General features: G+C 38.3%; 1 protein-coding gene across 1 annotated transcript in view; it reads left to right on the top strand.

Annotated features, from left to right (window-relative positions):
* TRDN (triadin) overlaps positions 1-27,958 on the top strand; it is an 862,718-nt gene that overhangs the window by 709,694 nt on the left and 125,066 nt on the right. Inside the window, exons 45-54 of the mRNA XM_063919338.1 lie at positions 4,667-4,705; positions 4,827-4,874; positions 8,211-8,258; positions 10,581-10,628; positions 11,286-11,333; positions 16,173-16,211; positions 20,510-20,626; positions 23,600-23,644; positions 24,914-24,958; positions 27,884-27,931. Of these exons, the coding sequence (XP_063775408.1) occupies positions 4,667-4,705; positions 4,827-4,874; positions 8,211-8,258; positions 10,581-10,628; positions 11,286-11,333; positions 16,173-16,211; positions 20,510-20,626; positions 23,600-23,644; positions 24,914-24,958; positions 27,884-27,931 (525 nt within the window). The remainder of the gene's footprint in view (positions 1-4,666; positions 4,706-4,826; positions 4,875-8,210; positions 8,259-10,580; positions 10,629-11,285; positions 11,334-16,172; positions 16,212-20,509; positions 20,627-23,599; positions 23,645-24,913; positions 24,959-27,883; positions 27,932-27,958) is intronic.

Genomic DNA, 27,958 nt, shown 5'->3' with positions numbered 1-27,958 from the left:
AGTTCTCTTGCAGGAGACACACTTCAAGATTGTTCACCCATCCTTGTCCTCTCGAGCGTACCCCAGGCTTTCTACTCCTCCGCAGATAAAAAGCAAAAAGGACGGAAATTATCCTACACCATAGTCTCTCTTGCTCAATAGATCAATCTTTCTCTGATGTGAAGGGACGTTTCAATATTCTTGTACTAAACCTAGGTCAGTCATAACCGACGGCAGTCTCAGTCTACTCCCCGAATCTGGAGCAGGGTGCTTTCCACAGAAATTTTTTCCCGTGGCTGACTAAACTTTCCAAGGGTTGGGTGGTCGTCGGAGGTGACTGGAATGCAGTTCCGGATCTTCATTGGGACCGCTCCAACTCTAAGAAACCGAGCCCTGCCACAGTTAGAGAATCCAAACGTTTAGCCAACTCTATCTTCTCACAGGGTCTATTTGACGCCTGGAGAGTTTTGTACCCCTCCGAGTGTACCTACACTCATTATTCAGTCCCCCACAGAATCCATTATAGAATTGATCTTTTCCTAATTGATGGTGGTTCCACCCAAGGATTATCTAAGGCCTGGGTTACTCCAGTAGTATGGTCTGATCATCTGGCGATATCGCTGTTGGTGTCCTCTTCGCGTCCCTCGCATTCTTTTTTCCGGTGGAGATTGAACTCCTCACTCCTCCTGAAATGGGAATTTCAGACGAGGAGATCACTAGATGAATTCTTTGAATTTAACATCACTCAGGAGGTTTCCCCCGCCATAATCTGGGAAGCTCACAAAGCTTCTGTCCAAGGGCATTTTATTTCCCTGGCAAAAGCACAGAAACTAAAAGACACACAAACCATTGAGAGTCTGGAACGCCAGATTGAAGCTCTTACGCGCAGACATCAGCAGAATCCTAAACATTCAATCTATAGCAAGCTCTTAGCTCTTAAAGGACAATAACACCAGATTCTCTCTGCTAAAGCCGCCAAAACGATGAGATGGCTACAGTATAAATTTTATGCTAATGGAGATAAGGCAGACTCGCTCCTAGCTGCCCGTCTTTGTTCCCGAAAACAAAGGAGCAGGATACTGTGTCTTAATGACTCCCAGAATAAATCAATCTATGACCCTCAAAAAATAGCTAATAGTTTCCAAGAGTTTTACCACACTCTGTATAACTTACCCAACCCTGTCGATGCTGCAGACTTGCAAAACCGCATAGATGCATTTTCTTTCTAGTTGCTCACTATCAAAACTGTCGGCAATGCAACTCCAATCTCTTAATATGGATATCACTGTTACAGAAATTGACTCTATAATTAAATCGCTCAAAAATTCCTCATCCCCCGGCCTGGACGGGCTCCCAGCATTATATTATAAGAAATTTAGGTCATCCCTTACTCCCTTCCTGAAAGACTTTTTCAATGATATTCTGACCAGATCTTCTTTTGATAGCACCACTACTGCAGCAGAAATAGTCATTATCTCGAAGCCCGATCGAGACCCTACTAGTTGCAGCAATTATAGGTCCATTTCGCTGTTAAACTCAGATCTGAAATTATTTGCAAAAATCTTGGCTAACCATCTCGCTGGGGTGATATCCCATCTGGTCCACCCAGATCAGGTGGGGTTCATACTGGGTAGACAAGCCTATGACAATATTAGAAGAGGGGTTGATACTATCCAATTTATCAATACCTCTAAAACCCCCTCTTTGGTCATAGGCTTAGATGCGGAAAAGGCCTTCGACCGCATATCCTGGCTATATATGCATAGGACCCTAGCCCAATATGGTTTCAAAGATAATTTCCTATCGGGAATTAACGCACTATATAATTCTCCTATGGCCCGTGTACTAGTCAATGGTTGCTCCTCTCAACCTTTCACAATACATAATGGTACCAGGCAAGGATGCCCCCTATCCCCCCTTATTTTTGCCTTCATGGTAGAGCCCCTGGCCTCCAAAATACGTGGTTGCCCAGATGTTTTGGGTATCACTGTGGGTCTAGATGAATTTAAAATTTCCTTATACGCAGATGATATCCTACTCACTGTCTCTAAACCACTTATCTCCCTTCCCAATTTCTTCCAGATTTTACAGTATTTTAGTTACATCTCCAATTTCAAAATTAACGATTCGAAATCGGAAGTTTTAGACTTCTTCCTCTCCAACCTGCTTAGACTGTCCTTGGCCTCGAGCTTCTCCTTCAAATGGAAACATTCACGTATGAAGTACCTGGGAATTTACCTGACTAAACAGTACTCCCAACTTTTTGCCTCCAATTTTCCAAGGCTTATCAATTCGATTTTGGCAGATCTCACAAAATGGTCAGGTCAGTTTATCTCTTGGACAGGCAGAGTAAACGCTTTAAAAATGAATGTTTTGCCCCGATTGCTTTATCTCTTTCAAGCTCTACCAGTCACAATACCCTCACACGTCTTTATAAATTTACAGAAAAAGTTGTCTTTGTTCCTGTGGGCTGGCAAGAGACCTAGGGTTCGACTTAAGAATCTGTTTAGTGGGACCAAGGAGGGAGGTCCCAAATTTGAGGCTTTACTACTATGCAGATCATCTATAACAGGCCACTCAGTGGCATGTCCATAGCTCCACTAGACGTTGGGTACAGCTTGAATCTACCCTTACACAGCTGACTTTGGTCTCCACCCTGCTCTGGATTCCCTGAGCTCAACGACCCCCCAATCTGTCCTGATTCCCATCTATTGCCTTAACTCTCACTCTATGGGATAGGCTATGTAAGACCTACTCATTCATCTCCTCCCCTCCTACGCTTTACCCCCTTTGGGATAACCCCGCATTCCCTGAGGGTAGTGGTCACCATAATTTTAGAAGCTGGAAATCTCATTACTTGCTGTTTCTTAATGACTTAGCTCCTTTATGAGGATTTCCAGCTTTTGCCGCCCTACAGGACAAATTCAACTTACCGCACCAATGTTTTTTCCAATATTTGCAGTTGCGTAGCTTTCACTCTGCCTGGTCTTGGAGAGTAGGAGTATGGTCTGGGTCTGCACTGGAGAGGCTCTGCCTCCGTCGACCACTGTCTAAGGGTCTTATCTCTACATTATATCAGATGATGCTTAAATATAAACAACCCCCTTTGGCCAAACATGAGGTTGCTTGGGAAACAGATTTCCGAGAACAGCTGGGTCCTGACACATGGGTCCAAATTAGACGAGGTATGGTAGCCTCCTCTACAGCAGTGAGACATAGAGAAAACTCCTATAGAATTTACATGAGATGGTATTTGGTCCCATCTCGTTTGAAGCGTATATTCCTGAATTCTTCAGGCCTCTGTTGGAGGGGCTGTGGGATGGAGGGCTCCCTGCTCCATATATATTGGGAATGCCCAAAAATCTCTACATTATGGCTAGCAGCCAAAAGGCTGATCTTTAGCATCACTAACACTAGGGTCCCCTTCACCCCTTCCTTTTTCCTTCTCCCGCGGGAGATCCAGGGTGTAGAAAGAGCGGATCAGAGACTAATCTGGCACATCACCAGTGCGGTGAAGTGCAGGATTGCTTCCCATTGGAAATCCGATACTATTCCATCCATGGCTGCTATTACAATTGCCATTTGGAACACCTATCAGATGGAATTCCTGTCTAGTATAGTGGAGAGTAGATCCTCCATTTTTTCTAAAACATGGGCAACGTGGTTACGTTTTCATGATGCTCCCCCCCTCTCACCTGTGGTTTGTAAAGAAACGAGGTTATGTAAGTCTATATTACCTTTAACATGGGGTTGCAGTTGACAGAGGTGTTATCTCCTAGGGCTGGTGCCACAATTACTACAATGTTTTTCTCTTGGTGTTTGAGATTAAGAGTATGCCTATAAACAATTTTCTCTGCTTCGCATTGGAGTGTCGTTGCACACCCCCCCACCCTCTCTTCTCACCCGCAATCCCCACCTTCTCTACTGTTTATATTGCATTCTTGATGAAATTACAATGCTGTATTATAAAAAAAATCTTTCAAATAAACAGTTCTTTAAAAAAAAATGAATCATCTCAGCCTAGTCCTTTTCTGTCCCCAGTCACAAAACAAACATTATTTTTTTAGTGTCTGTCCAGTTTCTAATATTAGGCATTTATTAGGGATAATACACAACAATACAATTTCTTTTAACTAATACAGTACCTGTGTTTTCTCATGTGGACTATTCCATGCACAGACCAGTTTCACTTTAACTTAGATGCGTGTTTCATCTTTGCGCAGCTTATTCACATTCTTATTAAGAGAATTCTTTTTTTTATTTAAATACTCATTTTCAGCAGCAACGTCATAACGGGGGTGCTGGGGGTGTGGGCTGCACCTGGGTGTCACCCGCCAAGGGGTGAAACCAAAATGCCAGCGCCTGCTCAGTGACAGGAGCCGGGTGCTGCACATTAACATTACATGCAGCACCTGGCTCCTGTCACCTTGTAGGCCATGAGACCACCCACTCACATGAGGCCTTGCCCCTGTTTTGTGAACGCCCACATTAGGTGTCAAAAGGGGCTGTGACTCCACTGATTTTCAGCAATGATAAATGATGTAGAAGGAATTTACACGGGACTCTTGCAGGAGTTTAAAATGCATTTTTGTCAATTGTTCATGTCCAATGGATTTTTAAATTTGCACTTATTGACCAAAATCAAAAATGTAAAACATCCTTTAATGTAATTATTTTATTATTACAGAGAGAGATGTTTTGAAGGAAAAGGATGTGACTCAAACAGGTAATCTTTGAATTTCAGTGATCATACCTGTGGGAAAATACCATTTAAAATTTTCTTTTTATTTTTATAATTAAAGTAATATTTTTATTTTACACCTACTATTTAAAATTATCTTCATCAGAGGAACCTGCAAAGCAACCTGAGCAAGAACCAACAGAAATAAGTAAAGGTAACTGAAATGTGTTTTCTTTGAGTGAAATCAAATCATTTGATTATATGTAATACTGTATATATATATATATATATATATATATATAAAACACAGGATCAAAAAATGGATTGAAACAATAACTTGCGCCCTAGCTTCAGCTCGGCAGATCCCCAAAAGAGGAGCACCACTCCTCTATGAATACAATATACACGACAAAAGAGGTGATCTCCCAGCGACGCTATGTATGACTTCCTGATCCGTATATGTTCCTGTTCCTCAGAGAGAAAACACAATACGCAATATGTCCATTAGCATATGGTTGTACTTTGATGGACTTCTAAAGTCACTCCTCTTAGTGACTGACCTGGGTTAAATGAGATGCATTCACGTAACAGTTTCTTTAATACTGCATGCACTTGACCTTCATCAGCTTATCTACACCAGGCTTACCTTTCTTATAAGCCCTATGTGCGTTGAAAGGTATCTTTTCCGGTCTTTATATCCACATCTTTGTTGTCTCCACTCAAAAGGATCCCAAATGACAGCGAATAGTAAAAAGTGTATTTATTAAAAAATATTTGTACCCACCAACTTTGTGGGACGTAAAAAGACTCGTACAATACAACACAAAACAGTTTTACACGGTACCCTCTCTCTAAGACCAAAAAACCGCTTCCAATAATACCGGTAGGATGGATATGGGTAGATGTTCTCAATTTTTGGCAATTTGGCAATAAAGAAAAAATTACCCACAAAGTACCGCCAACCACCGTGGAAGGGTCAGGTCCAGGGTTCCCTTATAGAATGCCAACGCGTTTCGGATTCAATCCTTCCTCAGGGCATATATTGGAAGTGGTCTCCTCGCCCTTTTATCCCTGACTGACCATGCCACATATCGGCCCTGGCCAATCGGGTTCCACTATTCTCAATAATATAATAAAAAACATGATCTTCTTTCACATTTGCCATATAGTTATAATACATGACTGTATAGTCCTATTCAGCTGTCAATTTATATAAATAGTTACCAAATAACATAAAAAAACATTAATTTCATTAAATTGGTATTAATGAAAGTCCGGAATGGACTACAGGAATAGTTCATTCCAGATAATGTCCATTGTAAATCCCGAGTGTCCATGTCCACAAAGTCCCGGTTGGCAGATGGTCATGTGACCCCGCGCATTGTCGTCAACCGGATGTCCGTATTCGTGATGTAAATAGGTCTCCTTGGAGACCGTTTGTTGATCTTCCGATTCGTCCGCGGCCCGTCCTAACCGGATGTTGTTATCACCTGATGCGTCTTACTTCCGGTTGTTAGACCGCAAACGCGGAAGTTCATACTTGTCATGTTGAACCGCATATCGGAAACGTTACGTGTCCATACAGGAAAAAAACAAAGACGTATATCAGTACATTTATATTCAATCATAATGCTCATAAAGACCGGAAAAGATACCTTTCAACGCACATAGGGCTTATAAGAAAGGTAAGCCTGGTGTAGATAAGCTGATGAAGGTCAAGTGCATGCAGTATTAAAGAAACTGTTACGTGAATGCATCTCATTTAACCCAGGTCAGTCACTAAGAGGAGTGACTTTAGAAGTCCATCAAAGTACAACCATATGCTAATGGACATATTGCGTATTGTGTTTTCTCTCTGAGGAACAGGAACATATACGGATCAGGAAGTCATACATAGCGTCGCTGGGAGATCACCTCTTTTGTCGTGTATAAAACACAGGATGTCTAAGGGAGCTGGATGTGTTGACTTAAATGAAATACTCTTCCAAATTCAGACCACAATTTAATAAAAAACGTTCAATTTATTCACATATTATCCATGCACAATGCTCTATGGTAAGCATAAAATGCTGCATACAATTTAAGCGACAGACATATTAAAATACAGATTCCAATTTCATAGAAGACATGATACAAGCAATATATTCCATACAATGGTGTCTCTTAAAGGATGTCTGATGTTCTTACGGCAAAACAATACCCGACACGTTTTGTCCTGAAGGACTTCATCAGGGGTTCATGTCAATAGATATTGGATGAGTTAAGGGGCAGATAACTGGTTTATCGGTAATGTTGTACCCACAGGTAAAATCAATATGTTAAAATCAAATAACAGTAACGTTGAGTGCACCAGTATTCACCATTAGTCAAGCCCTCATAAAAGTGCAATAAAGGGATTGTACCACTGTATTCGCTATCGGCTACAACCACACTTATAATGATCAGGCTTTGTGAATTGACAGGCTCTCCTGAACAGCAGTGACTGTCTAAAACCATTGATCAAATTTCTTGAGTCAAAAATTTAAGTTTAAATGAAATAATTTTCCTATAAAAGAACCACTGGGCCTATTGTTTAAACTCCAGAAGCTTGAAAATCTATTCAATTTAAATATAACAAAATAGAAAATATTTAATTGTATTAGCACAATTTTAAGTAACTGAGAATAGTGAATTCCGGCAAAGTCTATTTCATGTATAATTGCAATTCAAATTAAACATAACTTCGAATGACTATTGGTTTAAATAACAATTAATTATCATTCTGAATACACAGAATGTTTTCATTATTTACCATAAGAATTAATTACTTATTAGAAGTTTAGTTTATTGTATAACATTTGCCGCTCTATTTCATCCAATTATATATTAATCCTGAGAGTTATTAACCTTCATCTATTATTTTATATAATGCAAATTGTAATAATGATCTTTATTATCATATTAAATTGCTACATAATATGAAAGGTGTTACATAATAGATTTACATAACATTAAAACATTAATTGTTTGAAAAGATGTTGGCTTTTTATCTACAGTACCATTAAAATTGTATGCTTATTCACTTTCACTTTGTAAATATACTGTATTTCTGTTAATATAAATAAGTGAATTATTCCCTAGTTGTATTAGCTTTACTTGAGTGTTTGTTTTATGTTTTATTTTGGTTATAATTATTTATTCTAAAAAAACCTTTCAGTTTACTTCATATTTAAGATTTCCGTCTATTCTGTATACAGTAGTAGTGATTCCCAAACTTTACTGATTCACGTGCCCTAGATTACAATTGATTCATGGAACCCATAAGCCAAAATATTTTTTCTGAGATATTCAGCAAACATTATTAAATTAAGAAAATTGTACTTACCTGTAATCTTTAGGCATAGTTTTCTGGTAGTAAGCAGGGTTGCACTTCTAAATTTGTTCTTGACCACCAAGTCCACGTATACCCTGTGTCTCCCAGTTTGGGAATCTATGCTACAGTATATAGAATCTTCCCTTGTGACTGCATTGTACAATATAACATTTAATATATTGCCTTTATTATTAATAGTGATTGAAGACAGAGAGCTTATAAAGGAAGCACCTGAAATAGATAAAGGTAAGTTTATTTAATACTAGTCTTTTGCAACATTAATTTATAGGTACACTACACTAAATCTCTGATCAACAGAATACTAAATACAAGCTTTAGCTATACATCACAGTGAATTTGACCCTTACACTATACTCTGTAATTTGAAACTACCCTTTAAATCATAATTTGCTTTCAGTCATCTAAATATAGTAAAAGAGATAACATCGTTATGAACAAGAAATTAAATTGAGTTTAAAGGCACTAGGTTATAACCATCTACATGGTTATAACCTAGCACCTTTAAACTCTATTTCAATTCTTGCTCATTGTGTATTTACGTGAAGGGTAATCTTTGGGAAACCCTCTGAAAATAGTGTTAAGGCAGCTTTGCTTAAATTTATTGCACACTTTGAACAGATAATTTTTCTTGCAATTCAAGAGTTAACATCATTGTAAAATATTGATAAAAGGAATACATTTTAAGAAAACTATTTGGACAAGTGGTTATTGGGGACTTTTTACAACTGAAACTAGATTTAACTAAAACTAATGAAGAATCTTAAAACATTAGAAAAGGGAATTTATTAGCAATTTGCTCTTTATTCATGATTCATAAAGCACACTTGCAGTACTACTACATGATAATAAATCACTGTTGCATTAAATGTTTGTGGCTTTAAAAAATTATACTCACAGCAGTAAGAATATAATTTATCATGGTATGCTCGTACACTTCATAACAACCCCAGATTATTATTTAGAATTCATTTCATTATTATGTTTTGATCTTTAACAATTTATGGCATTACTGTTCAAATATGCCAATAATTCCAATACAGTACAATACTTATTTCAGCCTCTCTTAACAAGCTATTATTTGTAAGTACTGTATGTAAAATGTAAACCATATGGTGGTGGTAAACCTCAAGCCTTTGGGTATAATATCATCTCTGTATAGCAAACCAGGAACCAAGATGAAGCCTTTGAGTACAGCATCATCTTTATATTCCAAATAAGGAATCATTTATAAAATGATACATATAAAAATAAAACTAAGCAAAAGCTTTTTCCCCCCGAGAACATACTGTACAGTAGTTTCCATTTCAGTCAAGTGACTTGTAACAAATGCATACCCAGTAAGATATTAACCTTAGCCCATAATAGACATTAAAGAAAGAGTTATTTGTTTTCTCAGTAACTGGCTCACAAACTCTACATTTCTTAAAAAGTAAAAAAAAAACCATACAGTATGTTAGGAGGAGCTTATTCCACATTACACAATTTTGAGATTTAAAATAATGTTGATATTAGTCAACCTACAGTGTACACATGGATAGAGAAAAGTAAACTTACAGCGAGAACCTGCAATAGCAATGCCGCACTAGAAGCATGACTTTGTGGTCAGTGGACTGAATGACAGACACACATGTTTAAAATTCTATGATGCTATAAATGGAATACAGTATGCTATTGTAATATTGTAATGCTCTCATTTACTACATGTAGCTTTAACAACATTCACTTTATCTCATGCCTTTTCTTTTCAACTCTAAAGAAAATAGGTGATATGACACAACAATCTATATATACATATTCAACTTCACCTATTTAAGTAGACTCTAGTGGAACAGCACACTTTATAAATTACCATAATAAATGGTTGGATACTTATTATTCTATGAGAATCAAGCAATTAGATATATGATACGAGATGTAATTATGTGACCGGCGGTGACAACACTTCCCCCTAAATCCCGCCCCCTGAGAGTCCTGACAGACTGTATGCCGACTAGCAGGGACTATTCCACGACACCCATAGTCACCACCAAGCCCGCAGCATGGCGAGCACATCTGTGCTGCCCCCCTGCTGGCATTCCACTGCCGGTCTCTTGACCGCTGGTCACACATACACAACCCTATATATATATATATATATATATATATATGTATATACAGCAGAAAGACTTTACCCAGGGGAAACATGCAGGTGTCTAAAATAATGTTTTAATGATTCAAAATGTACAATGGATATTTAATATGCATTACAATATTTATCAATGAATGATAAGAAAATAAACAGACACCTTTATTGAAATATTTAATTTGTTTTAAATAATATTTTCTAAAGATGAAGAAGTGACTCAACCAGGTCATATTTTAATTTTAGTGATTATAAATGTGAGTAAGAACATTTGAACATTGTCGTAATGAACCACATCTAAATCTGAACTGTTCTAGTTATGTTCTTATTCTTGGGCTTTTGCATTTTTTAAAGTCAAGCAATTTAGTGAGGATTTTGTGCTCTTTAACTTTAATAATCTATTCAAAATTTAAAATTATCTTCAGCAGAACTCACCAAGCAGACTGAACAAGAACCAACAGATATAAGTAAAGGTAACTCTTTCAGAACTTTTTTTTTCAATGACATCTGCTTCAGCAAAATTGATATGCACTGATCAAGTTTGTTTCATAGACGATATGAAAACTTTTTGTATGTAAAGCTGAGTAAAACTTTATTTTTCTATTTTTGTCATTTTTCCGTTTTAGCAATCTATACACAATTAGCACAGAATTTTTAGGGTTGCCAGTGTATACATTTGTTTTAAAGGGATTTGCCTTATTTGTTCAACTATGTATTGTGAGCCTCATGTAGAGTGTGACGTATTTTCACCTAGAGCTACTCGTAACATGTCTGTCACCAAAATAATGCATTTGTAGGTTAATTCTGAGTTTTATATAGCATTTAGTGTAGTTGCATGAAAATACATTCAAAGCACAATAAGCTATGCCTTAAACATGTCATGATGCAGCCACATACTGGATAATTTAAAAATAAATACTGTACATTTAAAATAAAACATATTAATTGCCTCTGCGCCAGAAGTGATCTAAGCATCTACTGTCACAGATCCACTATTGCAGAGAGATGAACATCATGGGAATCTCCTCAAAATCCACAACCACAATCTGTAATAGGATAACATCCCTTGTTTTCATTTCCACCTGATTTGTATGCAATAATATTTAATACATAATATTTCTTAACTATAGAGATTGAAGAAAGAGAGACAATAAAGAAAGCACTTGAAATAGAGAAAGGCAAGTATATATATTAATTGAAGAATGATATTACATACTGTAGACATATTAGGGCTAATGCACACTTGTCCACAAAGTTAATATAGTTTATGAGTTGAAATAATTGAACAAAAAAAATAACATATTTCCTCCAATATACAGAACTCAAAACGTATTGTTCTAGTCAGCAGCAGTATCATATTCATCTGGTGTAATCCAAATACACTTAGGGGGTATCTAATTACCCACGGTCAATGACTGTGGGTAATTGTATCTCTGAGGGCTATCCTATCAGCCCCAATGTAGTGGGATTCTCTCCTAGATGCTGGTACTTATCGCAGATTATGCTTTGGGTGCCTCAGGGAAACCTTACTTATTTCCCCCCCCCGCCCCATGTTTAAAGAACCAGACCTGGCTGATATTGGTCATGCTTGGGGGGGTTGCAGCCAGCAAATTTTTATTCTGATTTGTAAGTATTTCTTTGCTTTTACACACAGAGCAGCACATAAGGCTTCTACAAACACACAGCACAGGGGGACATCTACAGTATTTGAAAAGAGTATTTTGACCTGAGTTCGCTCCATGTTAATAAGTATGATTCTTAGTAAAATTCCATGTTGTATTCTTTTCTATTGAAAGTAGAGATGTGCGCCAGACCATTTTTGTTGGTTTTAGATTTGGTTCTAATTCTTCATCTGATTTTGAATTTTGATTTGTTTTTTTGGTTTGGTTTTTTGGATTTTGGGTTCGGTTTTGCAAACAGTTGTGACTGGTTTTGGTTTTGCATTTTTTTTTTAAATTGACACAAAGAGCTAAAATCATATAATGTTGGCCTTTTTTTTTGTTCCCAGAGTGTTATCAACCTCAATAACATTACTTTCCATTAATGTCCAGTCAATTTTGACCACCTCACAGCTCACAATATTGTTATAATCCGCTTTAGGCCAAAGAATGCAGTGAGCTGGCTGGTTACAAAGTGAAAAAGCAGTGGCACAAAACACATGGCAGTTTATAGCACAACTTTGAAACATTGCCACACAGCAAATGTCACTGCGGACTCACATTGCTTATGTGAACACAGTGTGATATGACTTGCATTGTCACAGTACATGAATGTTATAGATGTTATGGATACACAGTGGGGTATGGCCTGCAGAGTCACAGTACTTCTACAGTATGTTATAGATACACAGTGGGATTCAGCACAAAAAAACTTTTTTTTTCTATTTTATTGTTTGTTAACTTCTCTTGACTATAAAGGTTTATTTTTACTTTTTTAAACTTTATTTTAACTTACTTTTTTAAACTTTTTAAAAAACGTTTTAAACCGTAAAAAAAGTTTTTAAAACATTTTTAAAAACTTTAAAAACTTTTTAAACTTTTTTATGCTGGAGTGTATTGGCACTGGACAGGTATGTCATCAGTACTGGAGCAGATGGTCACTGGACAGGTGCGTCAGCAGCACTGAAGCTGATAGACACTAGACAGCCACTTCTGTATAGCCACTTAATGGACACAGCACAGCCACTCTTATGGAGACTGGACACAAAACAGCCACTGGTATGGAGTCTGGAGTCTCTGGACACAGCACAGCCAATTGAACCGTCAGAGTACAGGGCAGCACACAGCAACGTGCCTGAGAACAGTAAAATGGCACCAAGTCACCAATGCAGGTCCCTTTTATAGAAACCAAAATCTGCTAGAATTTGATGCTGGGAGTAAGTTGTTTTTCCTTCATCTGGAATCCGAGTCTGGTGGGAACACCAATGCCCTGACTTGGGTAGACTCAGATCCCGGAAGTTTGGGCACATTTGGATTTTCTAAAATCCAAACTACTCATCTTTAATTGAAAGTATTTGTTAGTGGATTTGATGGTGTATTGATTTCTATTTGCAGATTTGGCCATGTTTTGCGGTTCAAATACTGATTTTACGCTTGTGTTTAGGTTTAGTAAATTTCAGAGTTAAAATGCTAAATATGCCAGATAATGTAATCGCATGCAAATATGATTCTTAGTTAATTTACCTCTTAGAGTACAGTATGGCCCTCATTCTGAGATGATTGTAGCTGTGCTAAATTTAGCTCAGCTACGATCATTCACACTGACATGCGGGGGGATGCCCAGCACAGGGCTAGTCCGCCCCGCATGACAGTGCCGCCCCCCCCCCCCCACAGAAGTGCAAAGGCATCGCACAGCAGCAATGCCTTTGCACTTCAAGAGTAGCTCCCGACCAGCGCAGCATTAGCGTGCTGGTCGGGAGCTACTTGTCACTCCCCGTCACGCAGCCGCTGCAGGCCACTCCCTGCATGGTCCTGCCACGCCTGCATTGGCCAGACCATGCCCTCGAAACAGCAGCCAAATGCCACCTTTCTGCCCCCTCCCGCCCAGCGACCGCCTCTGCCTGTCAATCAGGCAGAGGCGATCGCAGCCCAGCTACGGCCTTCAGCCGTCTGGCATGCGTCGGCACACTACGGCACTGCCGCATGTGCAGTGGGTACCCGTTCGCTCAGCTGCGATAAAAAACAGCGAGCGAACGGATCAGAATGACCCCCTATGTCCGGTGTGGTAAACTACATATATTATGTGCAATAGACATGTTATAGACATAGCCTTATTAGGCATGATCATGTACACGTCTAACATGCACACATGTGTCCTATTTGCAATGACGCAGCTAAATATGCAGCTACAGATAGACTCAGATGTGCCTAGCCACACTAAGAGTGTCTGTTTGTTGCAGATGTAGCCTCAATGAGTGTGCCTACATCTGTACCTATTAGACATCAAATAAACTACAAAACTTCTCTATTACAGTAGAAACAACAATATAAGCATAGTCTATGCCCAAGACATGAATAAAGCACCAACCAGAGTCAAAAGAGTATTCTCAAAAAGCAAATAACGAGATTGCTAGTGCTGTTGACTGTCATCATCATGACCATCATTTACTACAGTATTTGTACCTGTCTCTGACACTCATAAATGCTATGGCTTTCCCAGTTGTATACAGTGCATCCGGAAAGTATTCACAGTGCTTCACTTTTTCCATATTTTGTTATGTTACAGCCTTATTTCAAAATGGAATAAATTCATTTTTTCCCTCAAAATTCTACGCACAATACCCATAATGACAATGTGAAAAAAAAATTTGGGGTGAATTTTGCTAATTTATTAAAAATAAAAATCTTGTGACATTCCACTATAAACACAAATGACATTTTAAACTCTGTACTGGAAAATATCTTTTGTCAGTAGCTGGTTCACAAACTCTGCATTTCTTAGGTGCACTTGCTTACACTTAGTATTTTTGGATAATGTAGTGTACGTGCAACACTTAAATCCTGTAGTTAGCATTTTGATGTGTAGGTTGGCCTTAATTTAATCTGATCATTCAGAAAACCTGTATGCTGCATAATTTTTATATGAACCATGCATGCACTACAAATGCTTAATGTTATTCTATGTGAAAAGTATCACATTTTAATAATATTTATTTCTTTGACATAATGAACACACTTCTGTGACTTGATGATGTTTTCTCTGAATGTTTTGAGTTTTTTATGTAGAGTGCCAAAGTATTGCTGCAAATATCATTTAAGGTGACCATACACTTATGAGACTTCTCTGATGGAGAAGTTGCATAAGATTTCACTTGAACCACCTGGCGTAGGATGGTTACAAACATCAGTAGCTTCAAACACAAAAGAGGAAGTGACATGAGACTGGAAAAACTTGGAAAGTTGTGGTATTAACCTTTTCAGCAGTATTAAAGTATGTATGCAAATAGCAGTGGAACAAATGCCTTACAATATGAGATCTTTAATTATACAGGTAGCTAGGGACTTTCCAGCTATGTGTCTGCAATACTAACATAAGTAAGGGGAATTTTTAAGCTTTTAATAACCTAAAACAGACAGCACATAACAAGCAATATAAAATGGAGGATTGAAAGCCATTTTGTTCCTTATCATCACACACTTTATCCTGAATTGCACCCTTACAATTATGAACACAAATCAGATAAATAGACTTAAAGCAAACAAGATTGAGTGATAGCAGCTGCATTGTTATACAGAATATTGTCAGAAGCAGATTGAACTGTCCATTACAGAAAATGAAAAATATTTTTCTACTTAAACAAGAACAATAAATAATTATCAATGAATATAAGCCAAAATAGCTTATAAAGCAAATACATTTAGAACTAGAGCAATAATAATAATTTTGTGGAATACAAATAGTAAAAAATCATTCCTGAATGAGATTGCAATAAATCACTGGAAACTGGGTAAAGAAAAGATTCCTGATCAAATAAAAAATGGCAACAACTTTTCATTCAGGGCAAGATTTATTAATGATCACATTTATAATTATTAATTATAATTATTCATTATTAATTAATTAATTATGAATTATTAATGAATGTCTTTGCTTAGTCTCTGTGGGATCTTTCTGCCAGTATGCAGAATTCTCTTCTCACTGGGACAGCACTGCAATGAAGCTAACCACAAACATGTCCCACCTGTCTCAAACATCCTGTAACAAATTTTGTCTTAAGATTCAAAATAAAATTCCTAAGCAATTTAAAATGGTCATACATTCTTACTAATGCAAAGTATATAATTATCTTATGAATCATTTATTAATTCTTAATACTATTGACTCATACAAATGACATTATAACTATTGTGTTGGCAATAGTTATATTTTATAATATGGTAATGCCAATGCAATAGCTTCTGTCAGCATTGTAGCACCAACAATTTAGAATAATTGAATCCCTTTTACAGTAAATATTTTTCTTAGAAATAGCTTAGTATTTTATACCATAATATGTTTTAACAAACTGTATTCCATAGAGACACCACTTAAGGAGCAGCAAGAATCCAGAGAGCCAGGTAAGTGGTGTTTTAGAAAAACTGCAGTCCGGTATACAGTATGTGTGCTAAGTATAGTTTTCCAACAAACATAAAATTAACATGTAATGGGACAGCTTCAGAAATGAGATAACTGCATAGGATAACAACTAACAATTAACAAACTGATGACAATATCCATTATTATTTTATTTGTAATTGTACAACTTGAAAACTAAATAAAATGAGAGCTACTGTCTATTCATAAATCTACTTCTTAGAATATTAGTAGTTTTACAATGAAATATATATATATATATATATATATATATATATATATATATATACACTGCTCAAAAAAATAAAGGGAACACTAAAATAACACATCCTAGATCTGAATGAATGAAATATTCTTATTAAATACTTTGTTCTTTACATAGTTGAATGTGCTGACAACAAAATCGCACAAAAATTATCAATGGAAATCAAATTTATTAACCCATGGAGGTCTGGATTTGGAGTCACCCTCAAAATTAAAGTGGAAAAACACACTACAGGCTGATACAACTTTGATGTAATGTCCTTAAAACAAGTCAAAATGAGGCTTTGTAGTGTGTGTGGCCTCCACGTGCCTGTATGACCTCCCTACAACCCACACAAGTGGCTCAGGTAGTGCAGCTCATCCAGGATGGCACATCAATGCGAGCTGTGGCAAGAAGGTTTGCTGTGTCTAACAGCGTGGTGTCCAGAGCATGGAGGCGCTACCAGGAGACAGGCCAGTACATCAGGAGACATGGAGGAGGTCGTAGGAGAGCAACAACCCAGCAGCAGGACCGCTACCTCCGCCTTTGCGCAAGAGGAACAGGAGAAACACTGCCAGAGCCCTGCAAAATGACCTCCAGAAAGCCACAAATGTGCATGTGTCTACTCAAACAATCAGAAACAGACTCCATGAGGGTGGTATGAGGGCCCGACGCCCACAGGTGGGGGTTGTGCTTACAGCCCAACACTGTGCAGGACGTTTGGCATTTGCCAGAGAACACCAAGATTGCAAATTCGCCACTGGCGCCCTGTGCTCTTCACAGATGAATGCAGGTTCTCACTGAGCACATGTGACAGACGTGACAGAGTCTAGAGACGCCAAAGAGAACGTTCTGCTGCCTGCAACTTCCTCCAGCATGACCGGTTTGGCAGTGGGTCAGTAATGGTGTGGGGTGGCATTTCTTTGGGGGGCCGCACAGCCCTCCATGTGCTCGCCAGAGGTAGCCTGACTGCCATTAGGTACCGAGATGAGATCCTCAGACCCCTTGTGAGACCATATGCTGGTGCGGTTGGCCCTGGGTTCCTCCTAATGCAAGACAATGCTAGACCTCATGTGGCTGGAATGTGTCAGCAGTTCCTGCAAGACGAAGGCATTGATGCTATGGACTGGCCCGCCCGTTCCCCAGACCTGAATCCAATTGAGCACATCTGGGACATCATGTCTCGCTCCATCCACCAATGCCACGTTGCACCACAGACTGTCCAGGAGTTGGCGGATGCTTTAGTCCAGGTCTGGGAGGAGATCCCTCAGGAGACCATCCGCCACCTCATCAGGAGAATGCCCAGGCATTGTAGGGAGGTCATACAGGCACGAGGAGGCCACAGACACTACTGAGCCTCATTTTGACTTGTTTTAAGGACATTACATCAAAGTTGGATCAGCCTGTAGTGTGTTTTTCCACTTTCATTTTGAGGGTGACTCCAAATCCAGACCTCCATGGGTTAATAAATTTGATTTCCATTGATAATTTTTGTGCGATTTTGTTGTCAGCACATTCAACTATGTAAAGAACAAAGTATTTAATAAGAATATTTCATTCATTCAGATCTAGGATGTGTTATTTTAGTGTTCCCTTTATTTTTTTGAGCAGTGTATATACATATATACACTATATCTACATATATATATATATATATATATACATACATATATATATATATATATATATAAAAGAGGGGGTACCCTTAGGCGCTAAGTGGAAAAGGACTGAGCTGCAACTTAGACAAACCTCCTGTTAGATGAGGCTCGATAAAACACAACATAAAATACAGGTCTAAGTGCGCTTTACAATGGCACTGTATATCACATCAATTAGGTATATACACATCAAATTAAAAGTTCAACTTCAGTGATTAATACATAAAAATGTCACGATCACATAAAATGTCAATGAGCATATCAACATCTTTTTACAGAATGTATAAACAGTATATACAAACAATTTCTGTCAGATGGAAAGTCCAGATGAGACTTATAACTCATGACAATTCTTCCTTAGCAGCATAAGGTACAGATGGAATACAGTACTTGAACACAAACCAATGCATTTCATCCCTATCTGGGACTTCCTCAGGGGTAATTTCTAAATGATAAAATACAGTCACTATATCACATTTATTAATGTTCATCAGAAGATAAGTATCTAACGTGGCTATACATACCAAGTGCCAGATGTTTAAAAGATAATCCAAAAGTGTGTAAAAGCTCACTGAATATATCAATAAAAGCAGGTATAAAATCTGTTAAATGTAAAAGGAATAATATATATAAGACTTAATATTTTGGGTCTCAGATACATAAAGGAACATATAACAGAATGAGGGAGGATGGGAATGATACATACCAATATGAGTTGGGAAAAAGTTTAATAATATAAACCCCCAGTCACATGGGATCCAAAAAGCAAAATATGGTCAACCAGGTGACCTTAATTGGAAAGAACAAGTCCAGGGATTAGTAGATCGGGGCCATTAGGATAAAGTGTCATTTAATACATTAACATACTGGAGCCAAGTGTTTATACATACCCGAATAGAGTGTAGTTTAAAGTCTATCCCTGACTCTATAAACCAATCCACAAAAACAGACCGCTCAGCAGTGGGTCAACCTAAAATAATTTATAGGTGATATTTAATGACTATATATAATTTCTACTTAGAAATATTATATTCCCAAAATTAATGAGATGATAACACAAATGATAAATTCACATAATATTTATCTGGGAATGTGCCTGGAACATATATTTTCAAGGTTCCATTTACAAAAAATAAATACATAGTCTATGACATTCAAGTTCCCACTGTCATTATATGGAAGCAAAATGGTCCAATTGATACTTACAGCCAACTATTGCAGTGGTCCTCTCAGAGTTCAAGGTGATACTGAGAGGGGATCCACACAGCAGGTATTTATACCTAAAGACATATGACATCCCTTCCTTATATTAATCTAATGGTATATACAAGTAAAAAACAGATAAAAAAGGGGTATAATGTTCTAACTTAGTGTAAGTGTTTCAGTAGGTGTAGTAGTAAGTACTATATAGAGTAGTAACTATATATATATATATATATATATATATCGGCAGCACTCCTCAGTCTTTTCATCAATACACTGAATCCATAGAATTAATTGTATTAATGAAAAGACCAAGGAATGCTGCCGATACATGCACATACTGGTGGGCTGTGGTTCATTTATGGCAAAGCATGCTTGGTGTATACTGCTAATGACAGACTTTGGCACTGTTATGTTTACCTTGCCTTGAAAAAGATTCTGATATGAATCGAAGCATCGGCTATATGATATTCAGCATGCAATAAAGTATAAGAAGATTTGTTCATTTGAAATCTGGAGAGTGCCTTTTTTCCTTCACCCATGTAGGATATAGCATTACTTTATGTATGGGACACCCTGGCAGGGACAGTCTCTAAAGGACCACTCCAGTAACCAGCACTGTGTTGTGAGTGCCAGACCACACCAGATAGATACACACACACACACACACACACACACACACACACACACACACACACGTGTGATAGCAAATGTCAGATGTTGCATGACCGACCATGGCATCTCAACTTTTAGAATGCTCCTAGGGGATGGGGTAATTCACTTAATTTTTAGTTTGTACTGTAACTTCTAACGTTGCTTCCATTGTGTGTCAGATGCATCATGAGTGCTGTTTAATTTCATTTTGACTTACATTTAACTTAACCAAATGTGATTTCAAATTCTAACTTTTATTTTCCCCGTACTGCAATTCAAACATAATAATGACAAATTCTAATTAATGTAATAGTACAGAAAAAAATAGCATATTATACTTGCCACCTCTGCCTGTTTCATATATATTCATTAATTTGTCTTCTTTTAACAAAACTTTCTAATGATTTGTGTCCAAAAAGTCTGCTAAAGAGAAGATTATGAATGTTTTGATATATTGGAGATCATAAGGATTTAATTAATAGCGTGATGTCACCTGTTTTTAACTCTCGATTTCTTTATTCAGGGCAACCAAATGCTCTTGTGAAGATATTATCTGCTCTTCAGGACTTTCAGCAAGGAATTGCCCAACTAGGAGGAGACTTAAATCTCTCATTATATCCACTGTATAATATTGGCACAGGTAAACAGTAAGGTCTGCATGGAAGACAAATATTTAATGGTTGAGCCTCTGACTTTCACAAATGTACTGTATCTACATTTTTTATGCAATTGCAATTTATAATGCAATCGTTGGAGCACAGTATAGTTAATTTTGGTGAACTCACTCTAAAAGCTTCCCACAGGTTACTATTCCTTCCACCTGTGATTTTTCGAGGAAACCTTTAAAATATGTGCTCTTGCAAATCAACATTGAAGTAATGTTAATGGAAATGCTCTGTTATAGTAAAGAAGGCAGATAGAAATATGTCAATTGTTGAAAAAATTGTTGAAAATCTAGTACATACTTTATAAGTTTCCTCAAGGTTTCCTCCAGTTTTTTTACTCACAAAAGTGGTGATAAACTGAAGTAATAGCATTAGTTATATTAAAGAGTATATTTACCATTATCTTATCAGTTTACTAAAATGTCTATCATAGACGGTTCTTCATTCATGCGCATACACCAACATCCATAAAAGAAATTACTGACACTGACACCAGAATAATGTTTGCCAATAGAATTGTCAGCTTTTATTAAACAAATGGTATGGTGGCAAGGAGTGACGGCCTATTTAAATAACGTCCCTATTTATTCTAACCTTTTAAACCTTTTAACTGTGGCTGACCAAAACACAAGAGGAGGCAAGGGCCCAACTTCAGCCCAGCCTCCATCGCATAACAAGGGGGGTTTTAAGGGCCCAATTTCAGCCCAGACCCCATCACATCACAAGGGGAGGCTTTTAAGGGCCCCAATTTCAGCCCAGCTCCCCACTCATCACAAGGGGCCATAATGGGCCATTTGCCACCACTTGTGTTACTTGCTCTTTATCGGGAATACCGTGGCCAACTCTCCACTCAAGGTATTCCCCAACTCCCAACCAAAAGGTGCTCAGGTGTGTACCAACTCAACTGGAGACCGAAGCCCACCTGGTCCGATGGAACTCCGGCCCCGTAATGTGTCAAACTCCACCACCTTCACATCTCCTGAGCACCTATAAAACTCTTTAAATTACAGCCACAATTTCAGGCCGTCCCAACCCGCCAAGCCGACACCAATAATAAACTCATCCAGGGCGGGTGGGTGGGTCAATCTTCACTGAGGAAAAGAGTGTTAACCTATTCAGTCCTCTCCTTATAAGGGCTAAGCCCCTCCCATCACCAGATTCCTCAGTCAACTAATAGGCCCACTGTTGCCATGAATACCTCCATTTATCACAGCTGCTTCATTCAGCCTGCTATTCAGAATTTTATGTCACTACAGCCATATAAAATGTCCTCCGTTCTCTTAAAATGTCTATCATAGACTGTTCTTCATTCATGCGCATACACCAACATCCATAAAAGAAATAACTGACACTGACACCAGAATAATGTTTGCCAATAGAATTGTCAGCTTTTATTAAACAAATGGTATGGTGGCAAGGAGGGACGGCCTATTTAAATAACGTCCCTATTTATTCTAACCTTTTAAACCTTTTAACTGTGGCTGACCAAAACACAAGAGGAGGCAAGGGCCCAACTTCAGCACAGCCTCCATCGCATAACAAGGGGGGTTTTAAGGGCCCAATTTCAGCCCAGCCCCCATCACATCACAAGGGGAGGCTTTTAAGGGGCCCAATTTCAGCCCAGCCCCCCACTGATCCAAAGGGGCCATAATGGGCCAATTGCCACCCCTTGTGTTACTTGCTCTTTATCGGGAATACCGTGGCCAACTCTCCACTCAAGGTATTCCCCAACTCCCAACCAAAAGGTGCAAAGGTGTGTACCAACTCCACCGGAGACCGAAGCCCATCTGGTCCGATGGAACTCTGGCCCCGTAATGTATCAAACTCCACCACCTTCACATCTCCTGAGCACCTATAAAACTCTTTAAATTACAGCCACAATTTCAGGCCGTCCCAACCCGCCACAGTTTCAACGACACCCCCGCCACCATACCTCTACCTTAAAACTATTCTACTACTCCTAAAAATCCTCCTACCTATCAATAAAATTCCTGAGTAAAAACTGCGAACAACAAATCCTCCATAAAAATTTCCATACCCCTTAAATTCAGGTGCACACCATCGGCCATGTAAAGATGAGGGGCAGAAACTGAGATTGAGGGATGTGGGACCACAAACCCCCAATTTTCACTAACAGCCCTGCCCACCACAGAATTGATCCAACGCCGGATCAACTCTATGGCAGCTGGTCTGTCCGCTTCTCTCCAAACCAGACGAGGGATAATGTCCGACCATCCCACACTCAGAAAGCACAAGCTGTTCTGCAAACTAACTAAGTCCCTAACTATAGTTTTACGAAGATCCAGACCAGTCCTTCTGGTCAAATCATTTCCAGCAACATGGAACACCACCCTCAGCGGGTATCCCGACCTCTCAGACTGTTGCCAAAACAGGGGCATGACTTGCTCCCAGCCAAGTCCTCTCACACCGATCCATCTGACCACATTAGCTTCAGGGGACTGAAGGAACTCCACACCAGATCTTTCACCATAGTAAACATATGAGTGCCCCATAATCCAAATCGGACACTCGTCCAAGCGCAAATCTGAAAATACAAAAGCATTCACAGAACCTTATCGTACAAAAAACCCATAACACAAAAATTTTCACTGAGGAAAAGAGGGAGAACCTATTAAGTCCTCTCCTTATAAGGGCTAAGCCCCTCCCATCACCAGATTCCTCAGTCAACTTATAGGCCCACTGTTACCATGGATACCTCCACTTATCACAGCTGCTTCATTCAGCCTGCTATTCAGAATTTTATGTCACTACAGCCATATAAAATGTCCTCCGTTCTCTTTCTCTTTGCTGTCTCCATTTTTAGCGAATGGCCCTATTTATCAATTTACAGATATATGCTCAAGAAACTATAAATATATCTGTGTAGTTTAAAGCATGTATATGGAGCAACTGCATGCCACTGACCAAATTCTTATCACCTTTATTAGAAACAGTGGAAAAACATGAAGCGGAACCAGCTGAGCTGAAAAAAGGTAATAATAGTACAGTATTTTAGTCATTATGTGCAGGAAGTTACAAAAACCTGTATGAACCTAGAGTATTATTGTTTATCTAATTGGCACTAAAACTATTGCTGTTTTGTCTAGTTTTATTTGTTGATTATGGACATTCACAAATGAAAACTTGTTTTTAAAAATACAGTGAAATCTTTCCATTGCATTGGTAATTGAACAGACCGCATTTTATGGCAAAAAAACTGCAGTAGCAATAGACTTTTACATGTAGATGTAAAGATTTACTGATTTCTCCTCAACTTTGTTTAGCTAGCTCACAGTTAAGGAGATCCATACCTATCACTCTTAACTAGACTTATGTTCTTTCCAGAATCGATCTCCTACCCCACCTTAGGAGGACTAGCTGGCAAAATTGAGTACTCATTCTGATATACATTTATCAACAATCTGTAATCTAGGCTTCTCTGCTTCCACATTCCACAATTTTTTATTATTATTATTATTATTATTATTATTATTCTTTATTTATATGGTACTACAAGGGATCTGCCGTGCTCAATTATAGAGTACATAAACAAAATAATCAAAATAGGAAAATACTGACTTACAGTTGAAGACAATATAGGACAAGTACAGGGTAAATAAACATAGCTACAGCAGCAGACAACACTAACAAAATTACAGAATCAGGGTGGCAGAAAAACGGGACAGGGTGACACAGATGGGGTAGACGGTGAGCGTGTAACAGAGGGTTAGGATGGGATTAGGCTGGGTTTGGAAAAGAAGTGGGTCATCAGAGCTAGTTTGAAGTTTTGTAGAGAGGTGGAGAGTGTGAGGGGGAGAAGTAGAAAATTCTATAGAAAGAGAGCAGTACATGAGAAATCTTGAAGGTAGGAGCAGGAGGAAGTAATCAGTAGTCAACAGAGTTGGTGTGCATTAGCGAAGCGAAGAGGACGGGTGGGAGTGTAGAGGGAGATTAGAGCAGAGATGTAAATGGGATAGGAGTGGATGAGGGTTTTGTCAGTGAGTGTGAGAAGTTTGAATTGAATTCTGATAGGAAAGGGAAGCCAATGAAGGGCTTTTAAGAGAGGGGAGGACTCAGTACCCCATTCCATTTTTACTCAAAATAATTGCTTTTCTTCTATTTCAACTATTGGGAAATTAATGAGGAAACTTTTTTGCAACTCTGTGTGATTAAACTTATTTATTTGTTGTTTTTAATACTTTAAAATATACATTATACCCCAAAAAAATGTACTAATATTTAAATAATGTATGTTTTAACAGCCCCATTGAAAAAACACAAAAAGGCACCAGCTATACAAATAAAAGGTAAGTACAAAACCATTCATTCAACCCACAAACATCAGCTACATCCTCAACCCAAAAAAGACAAAAAAAAGCTAATTTAATTAAAGCACGATAATACAGATATTAAGGAAGGCGACTTTTGCATTGCAAATATGCTGCTGGGCAATAATTTTATATCTGTATTTGGTGATATACTATAATAAGTAGACTCCCTTTATTTATTTACTGCCTGCCCACCATCACATTCCTAACTTTGCTTTATTCCGCTCACCACTTTTAATTTTCCATTTCTTCCACATACTGTAATTATGTTGTAAAGTAAAATAACGAAAAATGTATTGTGTGATAGTAAACATGGATTACACTTTAATTTGTCACTCTCTTACAATGTACTGTTTTAGAAATAAATAATAGCCACTTGTGATCTTTCTGGAAGCAGAAAATATGCTACTCTTAATATGGGAAAAGTACTATAGCTTGGGGTTACTTAATTAGTAGAGTGATGTCATTTGTGTGTTGGCAGGTCAACTGCATCACAATCTCATGGCAATATTGTCAGTTAAACCCGAAAATAAGGCAGTGAGCAGTTACTCTAGTTTGTGTAGATAGCTGGGTTCAGAGCTTTTCACATACACAACACATTGGCCCTAATTCAGAGTTGATCGCAGCAGCAAATTTGTTAGCAGTTGGGCAAAACCATGTGCACTGCAGGGGGGCAGATGTAACATGTGCAGAGATAGTTAGATTTGGGTGTGGTGTGTTTAATCTGCAATCTAAATTGCAGTGTAAAAATAAAGCAGCCAGTATTTACCCTGCACAGAAACAAAATACCCCACCCAAATCTAACTCTCTCTGCACATGTTATATCTGCCCCCCCTGCAGTGCACATGGTTTTGGCCAACTGCTAACAAAGTTCCTGCTGCAATCAACTCAGAATTACCCCAATTGTTCCTATATTAATCTGTACTCATACTTACAGATAATACATTGCTTGATATCTTAACTAGTGTATTTTATATAATGCAATGCCTGGTGCAAAAAAGTGTTAGTGGTGCCATTAGCAAACACACACAAATACTAGAAATTAAAGTAATAGATTATGTAATAGGCAACAAGCCACTGCAAGCTGAAAATTGTTGGAGTTTTTCAAAGTTACTAGCATACTATGGGCCTGATTCTGATTTGCAAGCAAAGCAAAAAAGCAATCCACTGGGTAAAACCATGTTGCACTGCAGGTGGGGCAGATGTAACATATGCAGAGATTTAGATTCGGGTGGGGGTGTGTTCAAACTGAAATCTAATTTTCTGTCTAGGATTTGTGGGCTACATGCAAGAGCAGCATGTATTTACCCTGGACATAAAAAATATATGTCCCCTTGCATGACTACATGGTTTGTCCCAGACCCAAAGTTACTTGCTTTTTTTTATTTACTTACAAACCTGAATTAGGCCATATGTGCAAGAATCAGTTCAGGTTTTATATGAGACAAACCAGATAACAGTTACAAAAAATTGTTAATACATTAGCACATCTAGTGTTGTTGTTCTGGATGATAGTGATGAGGTTGATAAATATGTACAAGTTAATTGATCTGGAACTGAAGCTGTACCTGATTGCAAGTTTGCAAACTGTAAGTTATCAGTCATCACCAATGCAGTGTCACTGTGTTTGTTTGTGAACCTGGACTTGAGTCACTGGCTGGAGTCTGAGGTTATTGACTGAATGCTGGCAGGCCTAATATAGTTTCTGCTCATGGACAATGTCTCTGGAACAGGAGATGTACTGTGTGTAGAGAGTTGCTTGGATTGAACTGGCTGCTGGCAAACAGAGGCACTAGAGAGACAGTTACAGTCTAAAGAGAGCTCATGAAAGTAGTACTGGTACAAACAGGAGCAATTAAGGTTATAATACCTACCGCATCAGTTAACTGCAACCGGGCAGGAACTGGATTAGATAGTCAGGCAACAAGGTAGCCAGACTAAAACCAGAGGGTACACTGAACTGTACTGGAACCAAAGGATATACTGGACCAGATTGGAACAAAGGATATACTGGACCGGACTGGAACCAGTGAATGCACTAGACCAAACTGTAACTTGTGGATACACTGGACCAGACTGGAACCAGATAATAAACTGGACTGGACTGGAACTGATGGACACACTGAATCAGACTGTTACCAGACTGGATCTGGCAGTGCAGTTTGTTGGTAACTATACTGGTGACTCTATGGACATGAAAAGACCATGGTGATAAGCAGCACAGGACTTCATGACACAGTTAGTACAGCATATGACCTTGCACTAGCCCCAACTGACTGCTCAGGAAGTCCCTTTATACCACATCCTTATGGGGGATTGATTGCAGACATCATGTGGTTGTATACTGATCTCCCATTTGTGGTGCAGTTGTCACCTGATACCTACTGTCATGGCAGTGTCATTTACCTGGCACCAGAGGGAGAAGACGTGAGTGAATGCCAGGAACATGTGAGACACTGCAGGGAGATGAAGCAGAGGCCACACCTGGGGTGGAGCCCAGAGACCGTGGATGGAGTCTCCTAGGAAACTGATGACCAGATCAGTAAGACAGATCTTGTAGCAGGGGACTCTGGCACATTTTGTGACATAAAGTTTGTATTAGCCACATGAGTAAAATTCCAAAACAGCAATGTCTATTTCTAGCAAACATCATTGCTGAAAATATTAGATATAAAAGAGAAAGCAGTGCAAATACTACTGCAATGTCCCTTACTGTACACATACAGTAGCATACATGTTAGCATTTACTGTACATGTGATGAAATACATATTTGAATATATGGGTCTTCATATGATCCTTCTCAAATGTAAATGTTAGTGATAAATGGCTATAGGTGTTGTATTAATGAACCATATCAAGGAAATCAGTGCTGAATTAGTATGATACTAATTCTTTTTTTTTAGAGACACCAGAGAAAAAACACAAGAAGGAACCAACGAAACCTAAAAAAGGTATAGTTTTCTTTTATAAAGTTGTAA

The sequence above is a fragment of the Pseudophryne corroboree genome, chromosome 4 (assembly GCF_028390025.1).
Source record: "Pseudophryne corroboree isolate aPseCor3 chromosome 4, aPseCor3.hap2, whole genome shotgun sequence".
Classification (NCBI taxonomy): domain Eukaryota; kingdom Metazoa; phylum Chordata; class Amphibia; order Anura; family Myobatrachidae; genus Pseudophryne; species Pseudophryne corroboree.
This window is presented reverse-complemented; position numbering and strand designations above follow the sequence as displayed.